The sequence below is a fragment of the Pseudophryne corroboree genome, chromosome 6 (genome assembly GCF_028390025.1).
Source record: "Pseudophryne corroboree isolate aPseCor3 chromosome 6, aPseCor3.hap2, whole genome shotgun sequence".
In the NCBI taxonomy this organism is placed as follows: Eukaryota; Metazoa; Chordata; class Amphibia; order Anura; family Myobatrachidae; genus Pseudophryne; species Pseudophryne corroboree.
The window spans coordinates 247,216,235-247,241,387 of record NC_086449.1 but is presented as its reverse complement, the minus strand read 5'-3'; the positions used below and the strand labels follow the sequence as shown (position 1 = coordinate 247,241,387).

At 49.6% G+C, this 25,153-nt stretch overlaps 1 protein-coding gene across 3 annotated transcripts in view; it reads right to left on the bottom strand.

The window, feature by feature from the left end:
- The window catches only part of VPS33B (VPS33B late endosome and lysosome associated), a 252,332-nt gene that overhangs the window by 28,689 nt on the left and 198,490 nt on the right, over window positions 1–25,153 (bottom strand). For 2 of the 3 annotated variants that reach the window (XM_063925840.1, XM_063925839.1), the window contains exons 14-22: window positions 24,666–24,756; window positions 22,857–22,931; window positions 22,317–22,381; window positions 22,175–22,229; window positions 22,037–22,083; window positions 21,070–21,202; window positions 20,191–20,264; window positions 1,476–1,577; window positions 1,149–1,218 (exon numbers count right to left, since the gene is read on the bottom strand). In XM_063925840.1, the coding sequence (XP_063781910.1) occupies window positions 1,149–1,218; window positions 1,476–1,577; window positions 20,191–20,264; window positions 21,070–21,202; window positions 22,037–22,083; window positions 22,175–22,229; window positions 22,317–22,381; window positions 22,857–22,931; window positions 24,666–24,756 (712 nt within the window). The remainder of the gene's footprint in view (window positions 1–1,148; window positions 1,219–1,475; window positions 1,578–20,190; window positions 20,265–21,069; window positions 21,203–22,036; window positions 22,084–22,174; window positions 22,230–22,316; window positions 22,382–22,856; window positions 22,932–24,665; window positions 24,757–25,153) is intronic. The other variant, XM_063925841.1, reaches the window with a different exon arrangement.

Sequence of the window (25,153 nt, the reverse complement as noted above, 5' to 3'; positions counted from 1 at the left end):
GCGCTCGAATCCCCAGCAGTCAGCACCCGTCCGGCGGCCCTCTGCAGCTCCACAGCGGCTCTGCCTCTTCCCCCACCAGATAGGGTAAGTTGGGCTCGGGGTGACCCCACAGGATATTATGCACGGATAGATGAGAGTGGAGAGCACTCACGCCGAGCTGCTACTCCATGTCCCGCTAGGCCACGCTCCCCCAAACACAGTGCTTTTAATATAAAGGGAGACCCCTTATCAGCGCTGACTGTGTACCTTAATAGGTTACACAGTCGTTTTGCAGCCTCTACCCCCTCCTACAACCCCTTGGTACCGTGATAGATAGCTGGAGTTGCTTTTCACTGACAGCGCTGTGCAGGCAGGAAAATGGCACTGAACACTGCTGGGTCCGCTCTGAGAAGCTCCGCCCCCAAAATGGCGCTGTCTTCCCGCTCTTCACAGGATTATACTGGCCTGAGGATTGATGCTGGCTGAGATGGCTGTGTGACCAGTGTAGGGTGTAGGCGCTGGCTCAGGGCGCCCCTCGCAGCGCTGCACTATGTACCGATGAGCCTCCTGGAGCGCAGTTAATACCGCGCTCCTACCCTGATGCCGCCATCTTCACAGCGGCCCCCCGCTTGTGAGGGGGGTCGGTGACTCACTCGCCACAATCTTCAGCTCTGGAAGGGGATGGCGGCATGCTGGGGTGAGCGATCCCCTGCGGCAGGGAACAATCTATCCCCTCTGGAACTCAGTGTCCAGTCAGCGGAGACAGTGGCTCAGACCCCGCAGGGAGGACACTGCTCCCCCCCTTAGTCCCTCACTGCAAGGAGGCTGTTGCCAGCAACCTCCCTGTAAAATAATAAACTTTAACTAAAGAAGCTCGTAGAGCTCCCCTAGCTGTGACCGGCTCCTCTGGGCACATTTTCTAAATTGAGTCTGGTAGGAGGGGCATAGAGGGAGGAGCCAGCCCACACTCTCAAACTCTTAAAGTTCAAATGGCTCCTGGTGGACCCGTCTATACCCCATGGTACTAATGTGGACCCCAGCATCCTCTAGGACGTAAGAGAAAGAGAGATAGATATATTGAGATAGATTTATAATTATACATGTATGTACAAATGGAATATAATTTTCAGTCAATATTTAGTATGTAAATGTGTCAAGAACTTGCAAACCTGAAAACTCATTGGTATTGAGTAGGCGTGTGACCTCTTCGAGACCCGCCCAACTTTTCCGCATCAAAACCTGTAAAGAAAATTTAAATATTGGCCAAAATTCAGTAAACTGTCAACATGATACTAATAATACCTAAATCTAAATGTTACAAAATCTGGCATAAAATACCAGTTTGGTTTACTGGCTGACATCAGGCTTTTATGTGTCCTCTTAAGGTAAACAATACCACTTAACAAGCATAAGCATTGAGCTACAGTAACTAGCATTTTAGTCCTGTATTCTGCTACAATCCTACTGCTGCATATAAATGTAGGATGAATACTCACCTGCTCTATTATTTTACAACTTAATGGTATATAAGCACCGCTAAAAACATAGGCCATGTCCTTCGGAATCCTCAGGTCATACTCGCCATCGACTCGAGGAATCTGCCAAAACATTTTTGTAATCTTTCTCAGTAGAAGATGCAGTACAAGAAAAGCACATGCAAAGTTACAGTGGGTACTCTGCTATTACCACACTATCCTTAATGCTAAAGTAATGTAAAGATGCAATAACAAACATAAAATACAAGTAATATAATATATTCTTTGGCTGCATTCTTAAAATTCCACCTGTTTCAGAAAGTCCAATACAGATTCTAAAAATAAGCTTGAATTGTGGAACACTCTCAGCATCATTAGCTGTGGTAATTGCTGATCAAATGACAGTAGTTAAGCCAACAGAATCACTCTAGAATACAAAGGGAGAGATTCAAATGTTTGAAAAGTCGGTTTGGTGTCTGTTTTTTCCTGTCTATTAGGTAGGAATATACAGACTCCCAACTGACTTTTCAAACATTTGAGAATTCACTATTAAAGTCCAAAGGTTTGAATAGAGGTAAAAGTCACTCTTTGGTTTCTTTATTTGTATTCCTTAGGCTTAGAGTAAATCTAAAAATATATTTTTTAGATGTATTTGGATGAAGATTTTTTTTGAGAGCACATATTACAGCTTGCACCCAATGCATGTGTGATCCCCAGTGGTCCAGTTTTCTCTCAAGCAAAAGCACAGTGCTGTGATTGGTAAGAATACTAGCTGTAGCCACTGGCTTATGGGGTATATTCAATTGAAGTCAGATACATTCCGACATTCATTTGTCGGAATGGATCCGATCAGGGCCAATATTTACTAAGAATTCGAGTTTGTCCGATTTGTGGTTTTTTTTTCTAAGTCCCAATCCGGGAATTCACTAAGCACCAAACTCGGCAGTGTTTGGACTATTCGTAATGGTTTGATTTGCAAAGTTCCGAAATACGAATGAATAGACCATCGGTCAAACGCGGTTGTTATTTCATACAATACGGGCATTCACTATTCATTCGTATTTGGGTGTTAGTCTCTGAGTGCTCAAGTGCGGGTCTGTTTTTATTCCATTCGTTAAAAAAAGCAGCAAAAAAATAGACCTGCTTTTTCCAGTCGAGTTTGGATAACTATGCACGGATCAGTGAGTTCTGTGCATGGTTATCTATGGGAAAGGGTCTGTTTAGTGTAAAAACTGGAAAAAAAATTGCATGGGGTCCCCCCTTCTAAGCATAACCAGCCTCGGGCTCTTTGAGCCGGTCCTGGTTGCCAAAATACGGGAATAAAAATGACAGGGGATCCCCCGTATTTTAACAACCAGGACCGGGCTCTGCGCCTGGTCCTGGTTCAAAAAATACGGGGACAAAAAGAGTAGGGGTCCCCCGTATTTTTTGTACCAGCACCGGGCTCCACTAGCTGGACAGATAATGCCACAGCCGGGGGTCACTTTTATACAGCGCCCTGCGGCCGTGGCATTAAATACCCAACTAGTCACCCCTGGCCGGGGTACCCTGGAGTGGGGACCCCTTCAATCAAGGGGTCCCCCCCAAGCCACCCAAGGGCCAGGGGTGAAGCCCGAGGCTGTCCCCCCCATCCAAGGGCTGCGGATGGGGGGCTGATAGCCTTGTTGAAAATGTAAGAATATTGAATAAGCCTCCCCCGCAAGCCGGTACTTGGAGAACCACAAGTACAAGCATGCGGGGGGGAAACGGGCCCGCTGGTACCTGTAGTTCTACTTCAAAAAAAATACCCAAAGAAAAACAGGACAAAGACACCGTGAAAGTATAACTTTATTACATACATTCCGACACACATACTTATCTATCTTGACACGCCGACTCTGGGCTCGTCTCCAATGTCGACGTCCGGGGTACCTGAAAATAAAATTATACTCACCTGATCCAGTGTCCGGTTCTTTTATGATAATCCACGTACTTGGCATAAAAAAATAAACGCATACCCGACCCAGACGGACTGAAAGGGGTCCCATGTTTACACATAGGACCCCTTTCCCCGAATGCAGAGACTCCCAGTGACTCCTGTCACAGAAAGGTCCCTTCAGCCAATCAGGAAGCGCCATTTCGTGGAGGAGGAGAGCAGCGCTACAGCAGCGTAGCCGGAGGATGTGTAACAGCCGCCGCTCACGGCAGCGTCCACCCGGCTCCAGCAAGCGAGGTCTGCCCCCCCGTCTCCTCCTCTCCCCCGTCTCTACTCCCGCATCTCAATTCGAATTTTTTTAAAGTTGAATTGAGATGGTCGAAAGCACGCGGATCGGCAGCTATTCCGCCGATCCACGTGCTTTTCGACAAGTCAGAAGTTTTAAACAGACAGATGTTAGCGAAAATAGCAAGATGTATCAAGCCTCCTAAAGACGAGAGAAGTAGAAAGGTGGTGAAGTTGCCAATAGCAACCAATAAGCATTTAGCTAGAATTTATAAAGTACATTCTATAAAGTAACAGGTAGAAGCTGGTTACTATGGGCAACTTGTCCACTCTTTAAAAGGCTTTATACGTTTCCCCCAAAGACTTCACATCTGCTCAAAGACGCTCAGTCACAGCCTGGACACAGTTATTAGATGCATTTGAAAAATAGAAAAACAGAAATCAATACTTCCTTCTGCCCACCCAATTGAGATAAATACTACACACCTTCCAACAAAATAGTTCTAGCATGCATGGGGGCCTCATCCCATATGAAAGATACCATGAACGTCATCTGACCATATCATGCCTAAAGGCTACCATGTGTATGCTGTACATTATTCATCTTTGCGGAGAATTAATTTGCAGGTGTGGCCGGAGAGGCTCCAGCCCACGTGGAAAATGGCCGCCGCGGCACTGAAGGGGTTAACCCCTAGTGCCCGGCGCCATTAACAGGACAATGGGCGCTTGGCGCCATATTCAAAATATTGTGGCCGCTAGGCGCCGTGTTTTTATTAATGTTTGGGGAATGTATTTTAATGGTGTGCCGCGGTCCCAGACCTCTCCGGCGACCGCGGCAGTGAGGGCAGCCCCCGGCGCGCTGAGCAGAGTGTGCGCGCCGGGGGAGAGGTGAACCGCTGCAGCCGGGAGATCAGCTCCCGCTGCAGCGATCGGAGTGCGCTGCTGACCGCCAGGGTCCGGGAGCTCTGCTCCCGGCAACGGCAGCGGTGAGCACAGCTTCCCGGGCGCACTGAGCTGTGTGTGCGGCGGGGGAGAAGGGTGAGCCGCTGCGGCTGGGAGCTCAGCTCCGGCTGCAGCGCGCTCTGGGGTTGCCTGTGCTGGGGGACGGGAGCTCTGCTCCCGGTGCCTCAGCACACTGGAGGCGGCCAGCCGCGGCAGCCGGGAGGAATGTCCCGGGCTGCCAGGCGGCAAGGGGGGTGCGTCGCAGCCCGGCTCCCCGCCGGACGCTGCGGCGAGACCACAGATCCAGCGCCGCATACAGGGGACCGGGCTATCCGGCTCCCTGGCGGCGGGGGGATGACTAGGTTGGTGAGTGCTACGCTCCCGGCACCTCAGCGCTGCAACAGACAGAGCCACAGCGGCCGGGACAAGTGTCCCGGGCCGCCGGGCTTCGGAACAGGGGGGGTGCGCCGCTCCGTGCAGCGAGGCTACAAAAATGAATGCCGCTCTGGGGGGACAGGGAGCGCCAGCTCCCTGGACCCCAGAGGCAGGCAGGCAGGGGAGCCCAGCGCTGAGCACAGTACTTAAAGGGGAATGTACAGTGTGTTTTAAATGAAATGTATTTAAAGGTAAATGCACTTACTTGGTTGTGTGTCCCAGGAGGGGGGAATTCATGGCTGTGCAGGCTGATGGATTCTCCCAGACCTTTTCCCCAAAAACGGAATACTTTCCCATGCAGCCTCACACTTGAAAGGGGCATTGGGAGAGAGAGAAGAAGCTCAGCTTTGAAACAAGCTGAGTGGTTTTCCGGAGCTCCATGGAGATCACCCGTAGTGGCCCGGAAACCTGGACCGGGGAGCTAGGCTGCCCAGCTCTGGAGCCCAAATCCAAGCTGCAGGCAGTGGGCTAGGTCCCGGGCAGGTTTCTGGAAGTCAGTTTAGGAGGGAAAACTTCCCCCAGCCTAGACTGAACGGCACCGGGGCGTATCCTGATCCTCCAGGATGGGACAGTCAAAGGAGGATGACCACTCCCCACTGTCCATAGAGAACAATGTTAGCTGTGCATGTGACCAAGGCATGCACAGCTCATGGGTAAACATTGATTGGTTGTACACCACAGGGCGGGCTTACCCCCTGTGGTAATGTGTATTGGAGTAGGATAAAAGGAGGGCAGTTGCCCCATGGAAATTGTATTTGTACCATCTTTATTCTGCTGAAACATCTTGTTGTATGCTGTTGCCCCTAGCAATAGGGAGGAGCCTTTTTAAAGGCTATTATTGAGCAAATAAACATCATTGCCTCAAGAAGATTGCTTCATCTTGTGACCTACAGGGTTATGCCAAACATAGCCCCGTCCTCCAGCTGTCCAGGGAAGCACCTAACGTCTCCAAGTTCCGCCTTCCGCCAGCTACCGGTAGAGGCCTAGCAAGTGGCTAGTGGGGATTCGTCACCACCACACAGGTGTGGTAAGGCAGTGCGTCGGCACATACTGAGCAGAACCGTGGTTCCAAACGCCACGGCAGGTTAGGAGTTTGGTGGTGGCAGCAAAAACCCGCCCACAACGCAGTGGGTGGAGTCAGTAACAGGCGGTTACTGACGGTAAGCGGGAATCCCCTATGTGGTCAGGCCTCGTGTGACTTGACCTTCCATTCTGTGCGCAGCCAACGGGACACGAAAGCGGCGAGTGCTTTCGTACGGGACCGTCCTGTCACAGAAATTGGTGGCATAGCGGTGGGAGAATCCCAGGCGGCTTTTCATCACCCGATTGGAGAAGCCGAGTTACTCAGGAGAGGAGTAACTGCAGCGCAGGAGAACGCACAAGATGGCGGAATTCAGCGGAATGTCCAAGGATGATCTGGAGATCGTGTGCCAGGAGAAGGGTGTGGATATCCCTTTCAACGCGTCCAGAAGCGTCATGAAGGCGGCGCTCATGAGCGTGGAGGAGTCCCATCGGGCGGAGGTGGAAAGCACTGATGGCGTCAGCATCGCAGAGGACGGCCCAACAGTGGACCTTCGTAAGGAACCGGTGAGACCCACAAGCCCCGCCCTCTCTCACAGCAGCAATGTTTCCCAGCAATCCCTAGCAGGGCCAGGATCCCAACGTCCCAGGGGGGGCGGCCCGGATACCCTAGCAGATCGGCTAGCGGAATTGGGGGAAAGGGCAACGGAGCAAGAACGCATGCTTGTCATTCGGATGTGGCATGCGGAGCGGGCACCACAGGCCGTGGTACCCCAGGAGCCGTTGTCAGCTGTTGTACACCGATCAGGACGCGTTCAGTTTGCCAAGTTTGCAGACAGTGATGGGGACATTGATGGACATTTGCAATTTTTTGAAAGGACTTGCAAACTACACGATTTACCCAAGTCGGAGTGGGTGAGACACCTTGTGCCCACTCTGCATGGAGAGGCCTTGGAGACCTATCGAGGAGTGGCCACGGAGGACTGTGGGAACTACGACGAAGTTGCGAAGGCCCTCCTCCAGCGATTCTTCATCACTCCAGAGTCTTACAGGAAGAAGTTCAGAGACTTGCCCAAGAATCCTAGCAGCACCCATGAGCAGTTCGCTACCCAGCTGCGGCAGTACGTGGTGAAGTGGGTGAAGGATTCGGAAGCCACTACATGGGACGCACTGATTGACCTGATCTGCAGGGAGCAGTTCTACCGCAGGTGCGCCCCAGAAGTGAAGGAGTGGGTGCTAGATCGGGAGCCACCCAGTTTAAAGATGGCTGCCCAGTTAGCAGACAAGTATGTGGCAATTCGGCAGCAGGGGCAGAAGCGCCCAGCCAGCTCCAAAAGACTGCACCACCAAGGGGACCCCCCTCTTCAGCTCATCACCCCCAAAGACAAGCAACTTCCAACCCGGGTGCTCTTGGCCAGCAACCGCACCGCAGCGTCCCTGCAACTGATCAGAGATCATCGGTGCCACGACTGGAGAAGAAGTGCTACGGCTGTGGGAAAATCGGACATCTGAGGATGAACTGTCCTGCATCCCAAGCACACAATAGAAAAGAGAGAGACCCTGTGGCGCAGATATGGTATACAATATATACAATACAGTCCCCTTTATATCCTTTATTAGGGATAGTAGATTTCTTCCAGGGATGTCGTCCTCTTCTCAAGGGATTCACTCCAGATAAATACCTCAAAATAGGAGGAAAATGTTCTTAGTGTAACACTGTTAGATCTAGGTGAAACACACTTTTAACTTATGATGTCGCACTCACATTCTATAATAAATATATATGCCCATCATCCTCCACATGTTTGTTCTGTCACATCCCGCGGGCAGCGGCGGACGCGCTTACCGCTGCGGGTGTCCTGGATGGCCTGGCGTCTCTCCCCTCCGGCGGCCTCGGGGGTCCGGCGTCGGGTCGGCGGGTCTCTCCGGCGGCTCCCGGAGCGAGGGCGCCGCCATGCTGCTTTAGATTAGGTAGGCGGAGCGGGGCTGACGTCATCTGCCCGCTCCGCCAATCAGACCAAGGCGGGAGGTTCAAAGCCAGACGCCGAGCAGGGAGCCGGCACCTGTGTATCATCGTTCTGCTTGTCAGAAGCAGTGATTTCCAGAGCTCCCTTGTTCCTATTTTCCGCTGTGTCCCAGTGTCTCCAGTGTCCCAGTGTCTCCACGCACTTCCGTGCCTCCAAGCGCCCGAGCGCCATCACGCACCTCCGTGCCTCCAAGCGCCCGAGCGCCATCACGCACCTCCGTGCCTCCAAGCGCCCGAGCGCCATCACGCACTTCCGTGCCTCCAAGCGCCCGAGCGCCATCACGCACCTCCAAGCGCCCGAGCGCCATCACGCACCTCCGTGCCTCCAAGCGCCCGAGCGCCATCACGCACCTCCGTGCCTCCAAGCGCCCGAGCGCCATCACGCACCTCCGTGCCTCCAAGCGCCCGAGCGCCATCACGCACTTCCGTGCCTCCAACGCCCGAGCGCTATCACGCACCTCCGTGCCACCAAGGCGCCTGAGCGCCATCAGCACCTCAGTGCCTCTGTTCCTCAGCACTCCGGTGCCTCAGCACCATAGAACCTCAGCACCTCGGAGCCTCTGCACCTTAGTATCACAGAACTCCAACACCTCAGTACCTCGGTGTCTCAGCACCTCAGTGCCTTCAGCACCTCAATAATACCAGCATCTCTGTACCTCAGCACTCAGCACTTTCACTAGTCTTGTTTTTCAGGAGACCTTCATCATTCCTCCATGCTTCCTGCTTACCGTCTTCATCCTGTATGAAGAAGACCTACATCCGGCCATCTCTATTGCGACCCAGTAGCGGTTCCTCTTCCCTGTCACCGGAAGAAGCCCCGAGTCCACAACACCCTTCGACCAGGTCAGTGATAGTATACACAGGCCACATGGACCCGGGGAATCGGAACCCAGAAGCAAGTGCCATCCAAGATCTGGTTTCCCGTGTACAGAGTCAGGAAGCGGCGCAAAACCAGGTGATGCGGTATCTCCAAGAGCTATCCGGCAGGTTGGATCAAATTCAGGTTTCCCTGGCTTCAGTAGTTCCAGTTCCAGCTCCAGTACCCACTCCGGCAGTCGTTCCTGTTAATGCTCACGCAGTGTCCGGTACCAGGTCACGCCTTCAGCTTCCCACTCCCTCTCGCTACAACGGCAACCCGAAGAATTGCCGTGGTTTTCTTAACCAGTGCGAGGTGCAGTTTGAACTCCTCGCACACAATTTTCCCACGGATCGATCCAAAGTAGCATACATTATTTCCTTGCTTGAGGGCTCAGCGTTGGAATGGGTGTCTCCTTTATGGGAGCGATCTGATCCTTTGGTTTCCAACTACACTAATTTCATCTCATCTTTCCGCCGGATCTTTGATGAGCCTGGCAGAACGGCCGCTGCCTCTTCAGATCTTCTTAGAGTTCGACAAGGCTCTCGTTCAGTGGGTCAGTATGTGATTCATTTTCAGACCATAGCTTCCGAATTGCGCTGGGATAATGATGCCTTACGGGCCGCTTTCTGGAACGGGCTGTCCGACCGTCTTAAAGACGAATTGATTACAAGAGATTTGCCAGATTCCTTGGAACAGTTGATCTCGCTCTGTGTGAAAGTGGATCTCCGCATGCAGGAACGAGTTGGCGAACGTTCTCGGTCTGATCGGTGCAGATTCCGGGCTCCTCCGTCTAAACCATCGGTTACGACAGCTCCAGACGAACCCATGCAGATTAATCGGTCTTGACTGTCTCCAGAGGAGCGACAGCGTCGGCGTGAGAACAAACTTTGCCTCTACTGTGGAGCCGCGGATCACTTCCTCAAGTCTTGCAAAGCTCGCCCGGGAAACGGGCAATCCTAGCCTGTTCCGGGGAAGTCAAGCTGGGTGTGGTTTCTCAATCTTCTCCAGAAGTGGACTGTTTACTCTCAGTATCTTTGTCTACTAAAACAAAAGTCAAGACCGTTATGGCTCTTTTGGATTCAGGTGCTGCGGGGAATTTTATTTCTCTTTCCTGCGCCCAGAGTTTGGGTTTGAAATTACAGTTGGTCGAACGACCTATTACTATTACAGCCATTAACGGGGTTCAAATTCCTAACGCCTTGATTACGAGTCAGTCTGAGTCAATTCAGCTACAAGTGGGAGCTTTACATCATGAACAACTGAAGTTTCTAGTTATTCAGGAAATGTCTCATGATCTCGTTTTGGGTTTTCCCTGGCTCAGGCTACACAACCCTCATGTCGACTGGGGGTCGACACAAATAATTTCTTGGAGTCCTTTCTGCCGATTGAATTGTCTTACTCCTGTCGTTCCACTCCGTGCGTCGGCCAAGTTGGACGTGGAGTTAGTTCCTGAGGCTTATCGAGAGTTTTTGGATGTCTTCTCGGAACAGGCGGCTGATAAATTACCTCCGCATAGGGCTTGGGACTGTCCCATTGAGCTCATTCCTGGGAAAATACCGCCTCGAGGTCGCACTTATCCTTTGTCGGTTCCAGAGACACAAGCTATGTCTGAGTACATTAAGTCGAATTTGCAGAAGGGCTTCATCCGTCCCTCCACTTCTCCAGCGGGAGCTGGCTTCTTCTTTGTAAAGAAAAAAGATGGAGGGCTGAGACCATGCATCGACTATCGTGGTTTAAATGAAGTCACCATTAAAAACAAGTATCCTCTGCCGCTCATCACAGAGCTTTTCGATAGAGTGCGTGGAGCTCGAGTATTTACTAAGCTTGACTTAAGAGGAGCATACAACTTGATACGTATTCGTCAAGGAGATGAGTGGAAGACGGCTTTCAATACGAGAGATGGGCATTATGAGTACCTGGTAATGCCATTTGGCCTCAGCAACACCCCCGCTGTCTTTCAAGGATTCATTAATGAAGTCTTTCGGGATATGTTGTATCTGAATGTAGTAGTCTATTTGGATGACATTTTGATTTTTTCTAAGAATCTTTCTGAGCACCGACTACAAGTTAAGGAAGTACTCCTTCGGTTGCGCAAGAATCATCTTTATGGCAAGATCTCCAAGTGCACCTTTGAGGTTCCTTCTATTTCATTTTTGGGCTACATTATTTCTGGAACTGAATTGCGTATGGATCCGGAGAAACTTTCGGCCATCCGGGATTGGACTCAACCTCTTTCCTTAAAAGCAGTGCAACGATTTCTAGGATTCGCAAATTATTATCGGAAATTTATAAGAGGTTTCTCTACCATCGTGGCACCTATTACGGCTCTGACTAAAAAAGGGGCTGACCCAAGCAATTGGCCTTCTGAAGCAATAGCAGCGTTCAAACAGTTGAAGACCACCTTTATATCTGCTCCCGTACTTCAGCAGCCAGATTTCCTAAAACCATTCTTTTTGGAGGTTGATGCTTCCACGGTAGGCATAGGTGCTGTACTCTCGCAATACGCCTCAGATGGGAAGTTGCATCCGTGTGGGTTTCATTCTCGCAAGTTCTCCCCTGCTGAACTAAATTACACCATCGGAGACAAAGAGCTACTGGCAATTAAATCTGCGTTGGAAGAATGGAGGTATCTTCTGGAGGGTGCTAAACACTTAATTACAATTTTTACGGACCACAAGAATTTACTGTATCTAAAGACGGCCCAATGTTTGAACCCCCGTCAGGCGAGATGGGCGCTCTTCTTTACCAGATTTTCCTTTATCATCAAGTATCGGGCTGGAATTCTAAATACCAAGGCGGATGCCCTATCCCGTTCAGTGATGGCTTCCGATGAGGAGAATACTATGGGGAAGGCATTAATCCTCAGTCCCATCTCTATTTCTGCAGCTCCCACTAGGTTGGGCCCTCCTCCGGGAAGAATGTCGGTACCAGTTAAATTTCGACCGAGACTGTTGCAGTGGGCACACACTTCTAAGTTTTCTGGTCATCCGGGAATTCAGAAAATGTGGGAATTTCTGCGAAGATCATACTGGTGGGACACTATGAAAAAAGATGTTCAAGAGTATGTCAATTCGTGTCCTCAATGTGCTCAGCACAAAACTCCACGTCTGCCGCCTACGGGTTTGTTGCATCCTTTGTCCATTCCTAAAAGGCCTTGGACTCATATCTCGATGGACTTTGTTACTGAATTACCGCTCTCTAAGGGTCATAACACCATTTGGGTGATCATTGACCGATTCTCTAAGATGGCACATTTTATTCCGTTGACCGGATTACCCTCCGCTTCCAAGTTGGCCCTGTTATTTATCCAAGAGCATTTCCGCCTGCACGGGTTACCTCTGGAAATAGTCTCAGATCGGGGAGTACAGTTTACAGCGAGATTCTGGAGAGCCCTCTGTTCAACTCTACAAATTAAGCTCAAATTCTCTTCTGCTTACCATCCACAGACTAATGGGCAAACTGAACGCGTCAATCAGGATCTAGAGACTTTTCTCCGTATTTACCTTTCCCCTTCTCAAGATAACTGGGTGGAGTTGTTGCCGTGGGCTGAGTTTGCCCACAACCATTTTTATCATTCTTCTACTGGTGAGTCTCCATTCTTTATTAATTATGGATTTCATCCCCAAGTTCCGGAGTTGCCCATTTGTCCTCCAGAAGAAGTTCCTGCTGCAGCCTCAACTCTTCGACATTTCACTCAAATTTGGAGCCGAGTTCATGCCAATCTTAAGAGGGTTTCCGGTCGCTATAAATTCTTTGCGGATAGGAAACGACGAGCAGCTCCTCAATATAAGGTTGGTGACAAGGTATGGCTCTCTACCCGCAATCTTCGTTTGAAAGTACCCACCATGAAATTTGCCCCAAGGTTCATTGGTCCTTTCTCAGTGCGGCAAGTCTTGAACCCGGTCGTTTGCAAATTGGAGTTGCCTTCCCACCTTCGAATTCCAAACTCCTTCCACGTCTCTCTCCTCCGCCCCCTCATTCTAAATCGGTTCCACTCAGCATCTCCTAGGCCAACTACTACTGTGTCTGAAGCTGGGACAGAATTTGAAATCAAAGCTATTCTTGACTCTCGTTATTTTCATAAGAAATTACAGTACTTGGTAGAATGGAAAGGTTATGGTCCTGAAGAGAGAAGTTGGATCAATGCTACTGAGGTAATGGCTCCCCGACTGGTTCGAATCTTCCATTCCAGACATCCAACTAAACCCGGAAAGTGTCCAGGGGCCACTCCTGGAGGAGGGGGTACTGTCACATCCCGCGGGCAGCGGCGGCCGCGCTTACCGCTGCGGGTGTCCTGGATGGCCTGGCGTCTCTCCCCTCCGGCGGCCTCGGGGGTCCGGCGTCGGGTCGGCGGGTCTCTCCGGCGGCTCCCGGAGCGAGGGCGCCGCCATGCTGCTTTAGATTAGGTAGGTGGAGCGGGGCTGACGTCATCTGCCCGCTCCGCCAATCAGACCAAGGCGGGAGGTTCAAAGCCAGACGCCGAGCAGGGAGCCGGCGCCTGTGTATCATCGTTCTGCTTGTCAGAAGCAGTGATTTCCAGAGCTCCCTTGTTCCTATTTTCCGCTGTGCCCCAGTGTCCCAGTGTCTCCAGTGTCCCAGTGTCTCCAGTGTCTCCACGCACTTCCGTGCCTCCAAGCGCCCGAGCGCCATCACGCACCTCCGTGCCTCCAAGCGCCCGAGCGCCATCACGCACCTCCGTGCCTCCAAGCGCCCGAGCGCCATCACACACCTCCGTGCCTCCAAGCGCCCGAGCGCCATCACGCACTTCCGTGCCTCCAAGCGCCCGAGCGCCATCACGCACCTCCGTGCCTCCAAGCGCCCGAGCGCCATCACGCACTTCCGTGCCTCCAAGCGCCCGAGCGCTATCACGCACCTCCGTGCCACCAAGGCGCCTGAGCGCCATCAGCACCTCAGTACCTCAGTGCCTCTGTTCCTCAGCACTCCGGTGCCTCAGCACCATAGAACCTCAGCACCTCGGAGCCTCTGCACCTTAGTATCACAGAACTCCAACACCTCAGTACCTCGGTGTCTCAGCACCTCAGTGCCTTCAGCACCTCAATAATACCAGCATCTCTGTACCTCAGCACTCAGCACTTTCACTAGTCTTGTTTTTCAGGAGACCTTCATCATTCCTCCGTGCTTCCTGCTTACCGTCTTCATCCTGTATGAAGAAGACCTACATCCGGCCATCTCTATTGCGACCCAGTAGCGGTTCCTCTTCCCTGTCACCGGAAGAAGCCCCGAGTCCACAACACCCTTCGACCAGGTCAGTGATATGTTCTTCTTTCACCGCAACATTTGTGGCTCAAATAAAGAAAAATATTGCACTAAATATTTTTCTTTATTTGAGCCACATATGTTGCGGTGAAAGAAGAACAGACATGTGGAGGATGATGGGCATATATATTTATTATAGAATGTGAGTGCGACATCATAAGTTAAAAGTGTGTTTCACCTAGATCTAACAGTGTTACACTAAGAAAATTTTCCTCCTATTTTGAGGTATTTATCTGGAGTGAATCCCTTGAGAGGAGGACGACATCCCTGGAAGAAATCTACTATCCCTAATAAGGGATATAAAGGGGACTGTATTGTATATATTGTATACCATATCTGCGCCACAGGGTCTCTCTCTTTTCTATTGTATGTATTGTCTATGGTGTGGTGAGCCATTTTGAGTTGACCTGGGCTGCACTTGTGGTGTTTGCGCATTGGCTTTTTTGGTGTTTTTTCTTCATTCTGCATCCCAAGCACCCCAGACTCGTGCCCCAAATCCGAGTGCTGGAGCCCGGCTCGCTTGTTTGACGAGAGGAGATGAGCCTACAGAGACTGTTCCCCCTCCAGTCAGTCCGATGGAGTGTGGCGAGAGACAGGTGCACTCTGCGGAGAGAGTCACCTGCATGGCCAAACAGCCCCTACACAACATGTGGAGGCACCTGCAGCCAGTCCACGTGGGACCCCTGTAGGGAGAAGGCCTAAGAGACTCTGGGGCCTCAATCACTGTGGTGAGCCCCCACCTTATAGATCCTGCTGCAGTATTGCAGGGTCGCACTGCCAAGGTCACCCTGGCAGATGGAATGGAGAAAGCGGTTCCCATGGCAAGAGTCTACCTGGACTGGGGAGCTGGACCAGAGTTGCGAGAAGTTGCCGTCATGGATGGTCTCCCAACTGATGTGGTCCTAGGAAATGATCTGGGTGGTGGGATCGTCACCACGTTTGTTGGCGCCATTTCCCGGAGTCAAGTTCCACAACCACCGTTGACATCTGCTACTCCAGCACAGCCCAGCCCAGAGGAAAAGACTACAGCTGCTAGACAACTGCCAGCACAGCCAACCACAGCATCAACCAGCCCAGAGAAAAAGATTACAGCGGCTAGATAGGCACATCGACCCCGCATGCCTTTTGCCTCTGGTATGCCTACGTCCCCTAGCAACGCAGAGGATGTCGGTTCCAGCTCGTTTGATCCTGTGGGGGTGCCCAATGATGCTCCTGACCCAAGTGGTATGCCAACTCCGGCGGTGAGTATGAGAAACCACACTGACTTTTCCATGACTGACCCCTACCAGACTCCACCCTAGTAGTCCCCACCTAGATCCCCCTGTAGAGTGTCCCAATTTAGGAGAGATTGACGGCCACAGGCAGGAGTTTAGGGAGGCTCAACTCTCTGACCCATCCCCGAAAGGCATGAGGCGCCACTCTGGCAGCGGCCTTGACAGGGTTGGGGCAGGAAGTTTGACCTGGCGGGAAGGGTTAAGGTACAGGGAAGACAGGAAAGGGGGAGGGGATAGACCAGATAGGGAATGTGTCCAACTGGTCCCCCCAGGGAACTTTCCTGCGCAACCGGTGTCGGTTGCCAGCGAAACCCCTTTGGACAGTAACCCTGAGATAGACCGTACCCTGAAGTGCCTGACACAGTGCTTACCCTGGTCTGGAATGTCGGATGACGCCCAGACCAACTGTAAGGCTGGTGCCATGCGTTGGCAGCTCGGGCACTCCAGCGGTTGTGTTGTCTCTGGGCCTCTGCCCATAGGGGAACCCTTGCAGCAAGTTGCTGTGGACATAGCAGGTCCCCTGCCTGTGCGCAGTAGATCGGGAAAGACACGCAGCCTCCCTGTAGTGGATGCCACACAGGATCCAGAGGCTGGTGGTCTGGCCGCCATCACTGTGGCACAGGTAGCGGACGAGGAGGAAGGAGTAGGCCTAGGTGACAGGGTAGGTTTCCCGAGTCATAGGTCGACGGAGGAGGATTGGAGGGCAGGTCTGACAGTTAGGGCAGACAGTTGCCAGATAGGTATGACGGAGGTGCAGTGCCTGGGGCACCATGTGGGAGGAGACAGGGGTAGGCCCAATCCAGAGGGGGTGGAGGCAACCAGAGGCTGTCCCCGGCCCACATCACCCAGACCGGTACTGGCCTTAGAACCTGTAAGGCCCTACGGACACGTTGTCATTGACTTTAGTCCTGTAGTGAACCCCTTGACAGAGATGGCTAGGAAGGGCATTCCCAAGTCAGTGGACTTTGCACCCGCTTGCGAGTTGGCATTCCAGTCATTGAAGGAGGCTCGGGTACCCGCTCCAGTGCTGATGGCGCACATTCTTGACCAGGACTGTGTGCTACGAACTACTGCGCCACTGCATGGACTGGGAGCAGTACCGAGCCAGAAAGAGCCATATGGGCAGGAGCACCCTGTGGCCTATTTGAGCTGAAAACTGCTATGGTGGGAGGTGGGGTATGCCACAATTGGGACACCTTGGGTGGCACTTGTTTGTAACCAGCCCCCCACCATGGTGACTTACCACCCACCTGTTAGGTGGCTGCAACCTACCTTGGGGAAATTGGACAGACTTTTGTGGTGGAGCCTTGAACTTGGACTTCAGGTGGACTATTTGAACATTGTGCACCCACGAAGAGAGGCCCACTACACTATGGATGAACTGTCTAGGCCGGAGCCTACACCCCCTAGGTAGCGTCCCCCTTCAACACAAGGGACTGCGGGACCAGAACCCAAATCGTTGGGACATGGGTCCCTGGTTGACCCGCTTGAATGGGGGGGGGAGGAGTGTGGCCGGAGAGGCTCCAGCCCACGTGGAAAATGGCCGCCGCGGCACTGAAGGGGTTAACCCCTGGTGCCTGGCGCCATTAACAGGACAATGGGCGCCTGGCGCCATATTCAAAATATTGTGGCCACTAGGCGCCGTGTTTTTATTAATGTTTGGGGAATGTATTTTAATGGTGTGCCGCGGTCCTGGACCTCTCCGGCGACCGCGGCAGTGAGGGCAGCCCCCGGCGCGCTGAGCAGAGTGTGCGCGCCGGGGGAGAGGTGAACCGCTGCAGCCGGGAGATCAGCTCCCGCTGCAGCGATCGGAGTGCGCCGCTGACCGCCAGGGTCCGGGAGCTCTGCTCCCCGCAACGGCAGCGGTGAGCACAGCCCCCCGGCGCACTGAGCTGTGTGTGCGCCGGGGGAGAAGGGTGAGCCGCTGCGGCTGGGAGCTCAGCTCCCGCTGCAGCACGCTCTGGGGTTGCCTGTGCTGGGGGACGGGAGCTCTGCTCCCGGTGCCTCAGCACACTGGAGGCGGCCAGCCGCGGCAGCCGGGAGGAATGTCCCGGGCTGCCAGGCGGCAAGGGGGGGGTGCCGCAGCCCGGCTCCCCGCCGGACGCTGCGGCGAGGCCACAGATCCAGCGCCGCATACAGGGGACCGGGCTAGCCGGCTCCCTGGCGGCGGGGGGATGACTAGGTTGGTGAGTGCTGGGGTCCGGGAGCTACGCTCCCGGCACCTCAGCGCTGCAACAGACAGAGCCACAGCGGCCGGGACAAGTGTCCCAGGCCGCCGGGCTTCGGATCAGGGGGGGTGTGCCGCTCCGTGCGGCGAGGCTACAAAAATGAATGCCGCTCTTGGGGGACAGGGAGCGCCAGCTCCCTGGACCCCAGAGGCAGGCAGGCAGGCTGGAGGATGGGGGAGGTCAGCCCCATACCTCCAGCGCTGAGAGGGAGAGCCCTAGCAGCCAGGCTGCAGGGCTAGGGGAGCCCAGCGCTGAGCGCTGGGCACAGTACTTAAAGGGGAATGTACAGTGTGTTTTAAATGAAATGTATTTAAAGGTAAATGCACTTACTTGGTTGTGTGTCCCAGGAGGGGGGAATCCATGGCTGTGCAGGCTGATGGATTCTCCCAGACCTTTTCCCCAAAAACGGAATACTTTCCCATCCAGCCTCACACTTGAAAGGGGCATTGGGAGAGAGAGAAGAAGCTCAGCTTTGAAACAAGCTGAGTGGTTTTCTGGAGCTCCATGGAGATCACCCGTAGTGGCCCGGAAACCTGGACCGGGGAGCTAGGCTGCCCAGCTCTGGAGCCCAAATCCAGGCTGCCGGCAGTGGGCTAGGTCCCGGGCAGGTTTCTGGAAGTCAGTTTAGGAGGGAAAACTTCCCCCAGCCTAGACTGAACGGCACCGAGGCGTATCCTGATCCTCCAGGATGGGACAGTCAAAGGAGGACGACCACTCCCCACTGTCCATAGAGAACAATGTTAGCTGTGCATGTGACCAAGGCATGCACAGCTCATGGGTAAACATTGATTGGTTGTACACCACAGGGCGGGCTTACCCCCTGTGGTAATGTGTATTGGAGTAGGATAAAAGGAGGGCTGTTGCCCCATGGAAATTGTATTTGTACCATCTTTATTCTGCTGAAACATCTTGTTGTATGCTGTTGCCCCTAGCAATAGGGAGGAGCCTTTTTAAAGGCTATTATTGAGCAAATCAACATCATTGCCTCAAGAAGATTGCTTCATCTTGTGACCTACAGGGTTATGCCAAACATAGCCCCGTCCTCCAGCTGTCCAGGGAAGCACCTAACGTCTCCAGGTTCCACCTTCCGCCAGCTACCGGTAGAGGCCTAGCAAGTGGCTAGTGGGGATTCGTCACCACCACACAGGTGTGGTAAGGCAGTGCGTCGGCACATACAGAGCAGAACCGTGGTTCCAAACGCCACGGCAGGTTAGGAGTTTGGTGGTGGCAGCAAAAACCCGCCCACAACGCAGTGGGTGGAGTCAGTAACAGGCGGTTACTGACGGTAAGCGGGAATCCCCTATGTGGTCAGGCCTCGTGTGACTTGACCTTCCATTCTGTGCGCAGCCAACGGGACGCGAAAGCGGCGAGTGCTTTCGTACGGGACCGTCCTGTCACAGCAGGTTATAATTCTTTTTCACGTTATGTGAAAAATGGTAAATCAGACAATTCAATTGCAGGTGGAGTTAACACGTGATAATTCTCCATAGGTTTTAACACAATTTTTTTTTCACCACCTCCTGAGCAGGTGCAAAGTTGGGGAAAATTCCTATTTTAAGGTAAAAATGTCAGGACTTGGTTCAGAACCACTGGGGCACCCTCTCTAATGATTAATTAGCCACTTAGAATTATTTCATTATCTTAATTGGGCCAATATTGACATTTCATATTGGGGTGAAAATGTGCAGAATGCAGGACAAAGGGCTACTTGATGTTGGACAGGTATTTGGGGGTGATGTATTAATGGATTGGGTGTTTTTAAGATTGCAGGTGGGTATTAGAGATGGTTTTTGAAGTTTGTTTTTTTTTTAAAGTGGCTTCAAATTACCCAATTATATACTTACAGTCATCTGTATGCACCCCTTATTTCAGTAGAGCATTTGTTTTGCAAAAAAACACTTTCTATCTATCATGTTTTCACTGTTTTAGAAAAATGCATATAACAGCCATTTGACACAATTTAAGAACGCCAAATGCTTTTATTATGGCAACTAATATACTTCTAAAATGTTATTCGTAGTCTCTTTTGGGGGCACAGGCAGATTTCCCTATTTTCACCTATACTTAACAAGTGAAACACCAGCAAGAATGATCAGGAGAAACACTTAACACCCAATTTCTAGTTGGATTGCACGATAAATTAATACCTGCATACAGGCGTTAAGTGCAATAGAATAACACCCGTTGAAACGTATCGCTGTCGCCTGCAACTGAATTCCCTGTGTGTTTCACTAAATGCCTGTGCTTATTAAACAAGTATTTTAATAAAAATTATTAATGGAGTTTAGTTACGTGCTACTGGGAGCTCATATTGCTGACAGCAACACAATAAATAATAGTAACATTTTCCATAACAAAATGTCTGCATTTTTCCAGGACAGCATCCAAGGTTAACATACTTAGAAACATTTCTGAGACTTGCATCTTTAGTGTATATTCAGTGTATATATTACAGTCATACTGATAAATACTTACCAGTCCAAGTTTTTTGCTAATCCCTCTGAAATGGCTCTTTTTTGCCAGAGAGGAAAAGGCATCAGTAAGCTTTCCTAGAAACACAGGGGAAATACAATAGTATCCAAACTGAAAAAAAAAATAACATTCTGCTGCAACCCTATAGCAGAAAACTGCAATGACATAATACTGCACAATATAATACACAGTATATTCATGTGAAAAAATTAAGTTATATTTGTTGTGATCTAAAGACATTATTTTGGGTGTGTTTTATTAATATCAGTATAGACTCAATCATATCTTTGGCATCAAACCTCTGGTTTCCATTATAACAGATTGGAAGCTAGTTAGAATAAGATCTAAGTACCTAGCACTCACTGGGACATCAACAGACAAACGTTTTATAAGAGTGCTGCATATTATATTGCCTTTTCATACATAAAGGATAAAATATTGATGCTACTGTAGTCAGGGACGTGCGGTGAGGTAAATTTCTCAGGAGGCACTGCTTAGTACCAGAGCCAGATTTACACACAATATATGAGCAAATGGTGCATGCGGGCATTATACACAGGTACAGCAGTATATACTTATGGAAATTTGGTAGGTTTTGATCAAAGACGTGCGGAAAAAGATAAGAAGGTGAGGCACTGCCTCACCTGCCATAGACTTTTTGCTCCAGAGATTTGACTATAAAAATTATTAGAATAATACAAAGAAGACATTTTTAACATATTCTTTATATTTTTCATATACTTTATATAGCCAAAACTCTGGCACAAACGTTAGTATGACAGGAAAGGCTCTGCCTCACCTGCCTCACCCCACCACACGTCCCTGCTACTGTTACTGTTTGGTATTTCGCAGGGAACAAGATGCTGAAGGTTATTATCTTACCTGCCGCCTTGTCTGTGACCAGTTTGCTCACCCTACTCTCCACAGCAGTCAGGGTCTCTCCCGAAACTTGTTCGGTGAGCAGGCCGGAACGTTTCAGGTTGGAGAAGGTCAGCAGGTGCTCGGGGCCATAGCTCTACACAAAACACAGATTGCAGAGCCAGTCAGCTCAGGACTGTCACATCATAGCATACCCATATAGAATATACAAACTTACTATTTAAAACGAACCATCACAGTGACAAATTAAAGAAATCAGAACTAATTATCTTTCAGATATGAGACAATAATAACGATCAGGAGTGCTGCAAAAACTTCTCAATCTTAATTTGCTAATTCCCATGGATGATTCATTGTGTGCATGTTGTACATTATCTATCTCTGCACGTTTCATTAAGAAGCCAATGTGTTGGAATTTGTCAGTGCTGTTCCTCACAGAGCCCCATCCACAGAGGCTGCAGTGGAAACTAGTGCTTCATAAAACATTCCAATGCTTTAAAATGTACCAAGACCGGCTGAGTACCAAGACCGGCTAAAGAAACAATCTGGCTCCACAGAAACCGCATGCACTGTTTTCTCAATACAGTTCTGTGTGACCTGCCCTGACTATATGGAGGTGCATTAACTTCTATCACTGCACTGTCTAAAGCTAAAAGATCCTATCTGGGAAACCATGGTGACAGAGACATGAGGAATTAGAATGAGGGATAGGCAGACAAGCACTGCACCACAATAATTATACTGTTACTGCTAGCCACTTATGACAGCAGCGCTCAATGTGCTCTGTAAGCTCTATTTGTGAGAACCGTACATTATTACAGCATGATAACAGACATCATCATGTTTATAAATCACTGCTCAAATGCAGTTATCCAACACATTAGCATTAGTGAGGGATATCATTTCTGGATTGTCATCATGGTACATTATTACCAGGTTCCCATCTATATATAAAAATGATCATACAAACCTGTAAGTACTGAGTCTTCAGAGATCTGTAGTCTTTTGTGATTATACCTGGATTCAAGAAAAATATAACAATGTATAACAATGGTATCATAGAGTGAAGGGAAGAATAAGGATTTGTAACCCAGGAGAGCAATCCTACCATTCTCCGTGATAGACAGCAGACACAACAGGCGTAGACTCTCAATGGGGGAAACCTGCGGAGCAAGCAACACCCCATTACAAGACACACAAAACATGACTTAATACGCATTTAGAATAATAGTATAGTATTATGGACTCACCTGTCTGTTTATGTGCTCCTCTATTAAACTGATGCTCTCTCGAATATCAAATCCCTCTAGTAATGCTGTATGTATAAAATATACCAAATTACATCATTAGATTGGATACTGTAGTTCACAGGTTCTCAAACTCGGTCCTCAGGACCCCACATGTTTCATGTTTTGCAGGTCACCTGTAGATTTTTAAAATGTGACAGTTGGCGATACACAGTGCAGCTAACGGGTGACATGGAAAACATGGACCATGTGGGGTCCTGAGTAGCGAGTTTGAGAACCACTGCTGTAGTTCATTAGCTGACACAACATTACAAATGTAATTTGTGACCATTCCTGCTGCTGACCATGGTGCTAACATGCAATAACCATGGCCGCAAGGAGTTGATGTTGCAGCTCACTGCAGCCTCTCTTATCATACATACTGCAGTTTAATAAACATGTTGGGGTAACGATGCTGTGTGCTGGGCATCACATCCATTAGTCCTAGGACCTGTTAATCACACTGGACAACCAGATGCTCATATAGGGCAGACAGATACTCACAGTGTTCTGTTTTCAGCAACTCCTGAAAATCCTGTTTGGTTTTCTTCTTCATTATAGATTCACAGGCGCCAATATCTTTATAAGGGATAACAAATCACGTGTGTTAGAGGAAATGTCATTGCTTAGTTTTGTAATACAACTACTGGGCAATGAAAGAAGATGACTTATTGTGGGAGATACTAGCAAGGACCACTTATCTAAATATGAAAACAAAATCATGATACTATAACAGCAGATTTTAACCCAAGAAAATATGCTCGCTCAGTGGTTCCCAAATGTTTTTTGAATCACGGCATCCTAGAGTATCAGCGGTTTTTCCACGGAATCCCAAGGACGAAAGTTACTTATTGAGAAACTCAGCAAAAAAGATTAAATGAAGAAAATGATGCTCACCTGTCATCCTCAGGCTCAGTTATGTGGTGGAGGAGGACAGGGTTACATTTCTGTTTGTCAGATATGTTACGATTGGCAGCCACTAACACTGGTTTTGCCTATCACATTGACCAAAACTAATTTAATTTGGTACTGGACCACCAACCAAGGCACTCCTGGCCAGTGCCCTGCGGCACCCCAGGGTGTCATTGCACCCAGTTTAGAAACCACTGTGCTAGCTGTTCACCATCATATTCCTATTAAAGTCTGTCATATTCAATTATTGATAACTATTACTGATACAGCAATGTGTGCTACTGCATCCTTTTATAATTAAAAAACAGGCCGTGGGTGGATTGTACTTCCATCATGTCTCCAGTAAGTACAACTAGAGATTTCATGTAAATCAGCATAAAGCATCCATTCATCACATTCACATGTATTAGACTGAGTTTTTTAAACATGTATTTCCCTTTTAGGTTCTATTTTAATTTATTATATCAATACATTACTGAAATAATGTAACTTAGACCACACAAACACACTGAAAGACAAAAAGGAGCTGTATCAAGCCTTGGAGAGGATTAAAGAGTAGCAGTTGCCTAAATGCTATACTAAAGAAATGACAGTTAGAAGCTGATTGGGTGATCTGGCCAACTTCTCCGCTTTATCTCTCTCCAAGGCTTGATACATCTCCCCCAAAGTGTAATACATTATCACCACACACATAACCATCCTCACTAGCCACTAGTGTACATGTACAGTGTGAAGTGACTACACACCAATCAGACAGGGATGTGACCAGCACAGCTGCAGGAAGTCAGACATGAAATGCACAAGCTGCACGCCAGTTACTATAGTAACATCTAGTGGAATGCTTAGTGCATGCAGCTAAACTCCAATGTGTATATGTTATGAGAAATATGAAATACATACAGGACCTTACATAATGCCCCATTTCATCGGATGCATAATGATCTGCTCCTATGTCTCCACATTCTCAATTTATATTAGCCTAGGCAAAATTAAAACATTTCATAATAAAAAAGTTATGTACTGTACTTATTGCAACTCAGGTTACTGCTACTGGAAAGCAAGATGGCAAACGGACACTTCACAGGTTACCAGATCATCTAAGTAATCACAAGCACCACATACATATTGAACATGCTGCATGACTGCACTGTATTTTGCTCACATGCAAGCACTTTTACTATGAAATTATACACATGAAAGATCTGCAGTTCAGCCATATAGTATGTCTAATCATTACGTGACTGGGTTTACTAAATTAAAATGTTCTGACAGCCCTAACTAAATTAATTTGCATTCACAGGCCCTCCCACACTGTATTTAGGCATATACAGTATGCTGCCCTCTAATGTACTGTGCAGAAAACTAAACTGAAGACACTGCTAAAATTAGGTTGTTCCATACGTAAACTCAGCATGCGATGCTCTTGTTTTAATCCTTTTAGCTCTTGGGAAACAAAAGTCTTCATCTGATTAATGTCCATTCCTCTGCGTTTCTGGAATATAGAAAATATAACATGCCTTTAGAATGTAAGTTCTCCTTAGCAGGGCCCTCTCCCCTTTATTTCTCTCCACATACTTATGTAAATTGTCTGTAACCATTTCTACATTGTAATGTGATGTCTGTTCTTACCCCTATGTACAGCGCTATGGGACCTGAACCACTTGCTTGGCGTGGTCACATCAGATGCGACCAAACCAGGCTGGGTTTTTCCCGGACATTATCTCATGTGATGTGACCAGTCAAAAACTAGTCAGAAACACCCACTAAGCGGCACCTCTGGATCCTTCCCCAACGTGTGTCGATCACTGAGGTTGCAGTCATCCAGCAGACCATTGGCACCCCCTCCTATTCCGGTGGCTGCCGAGAGGAGAAGCCACCTGGAAACTGTA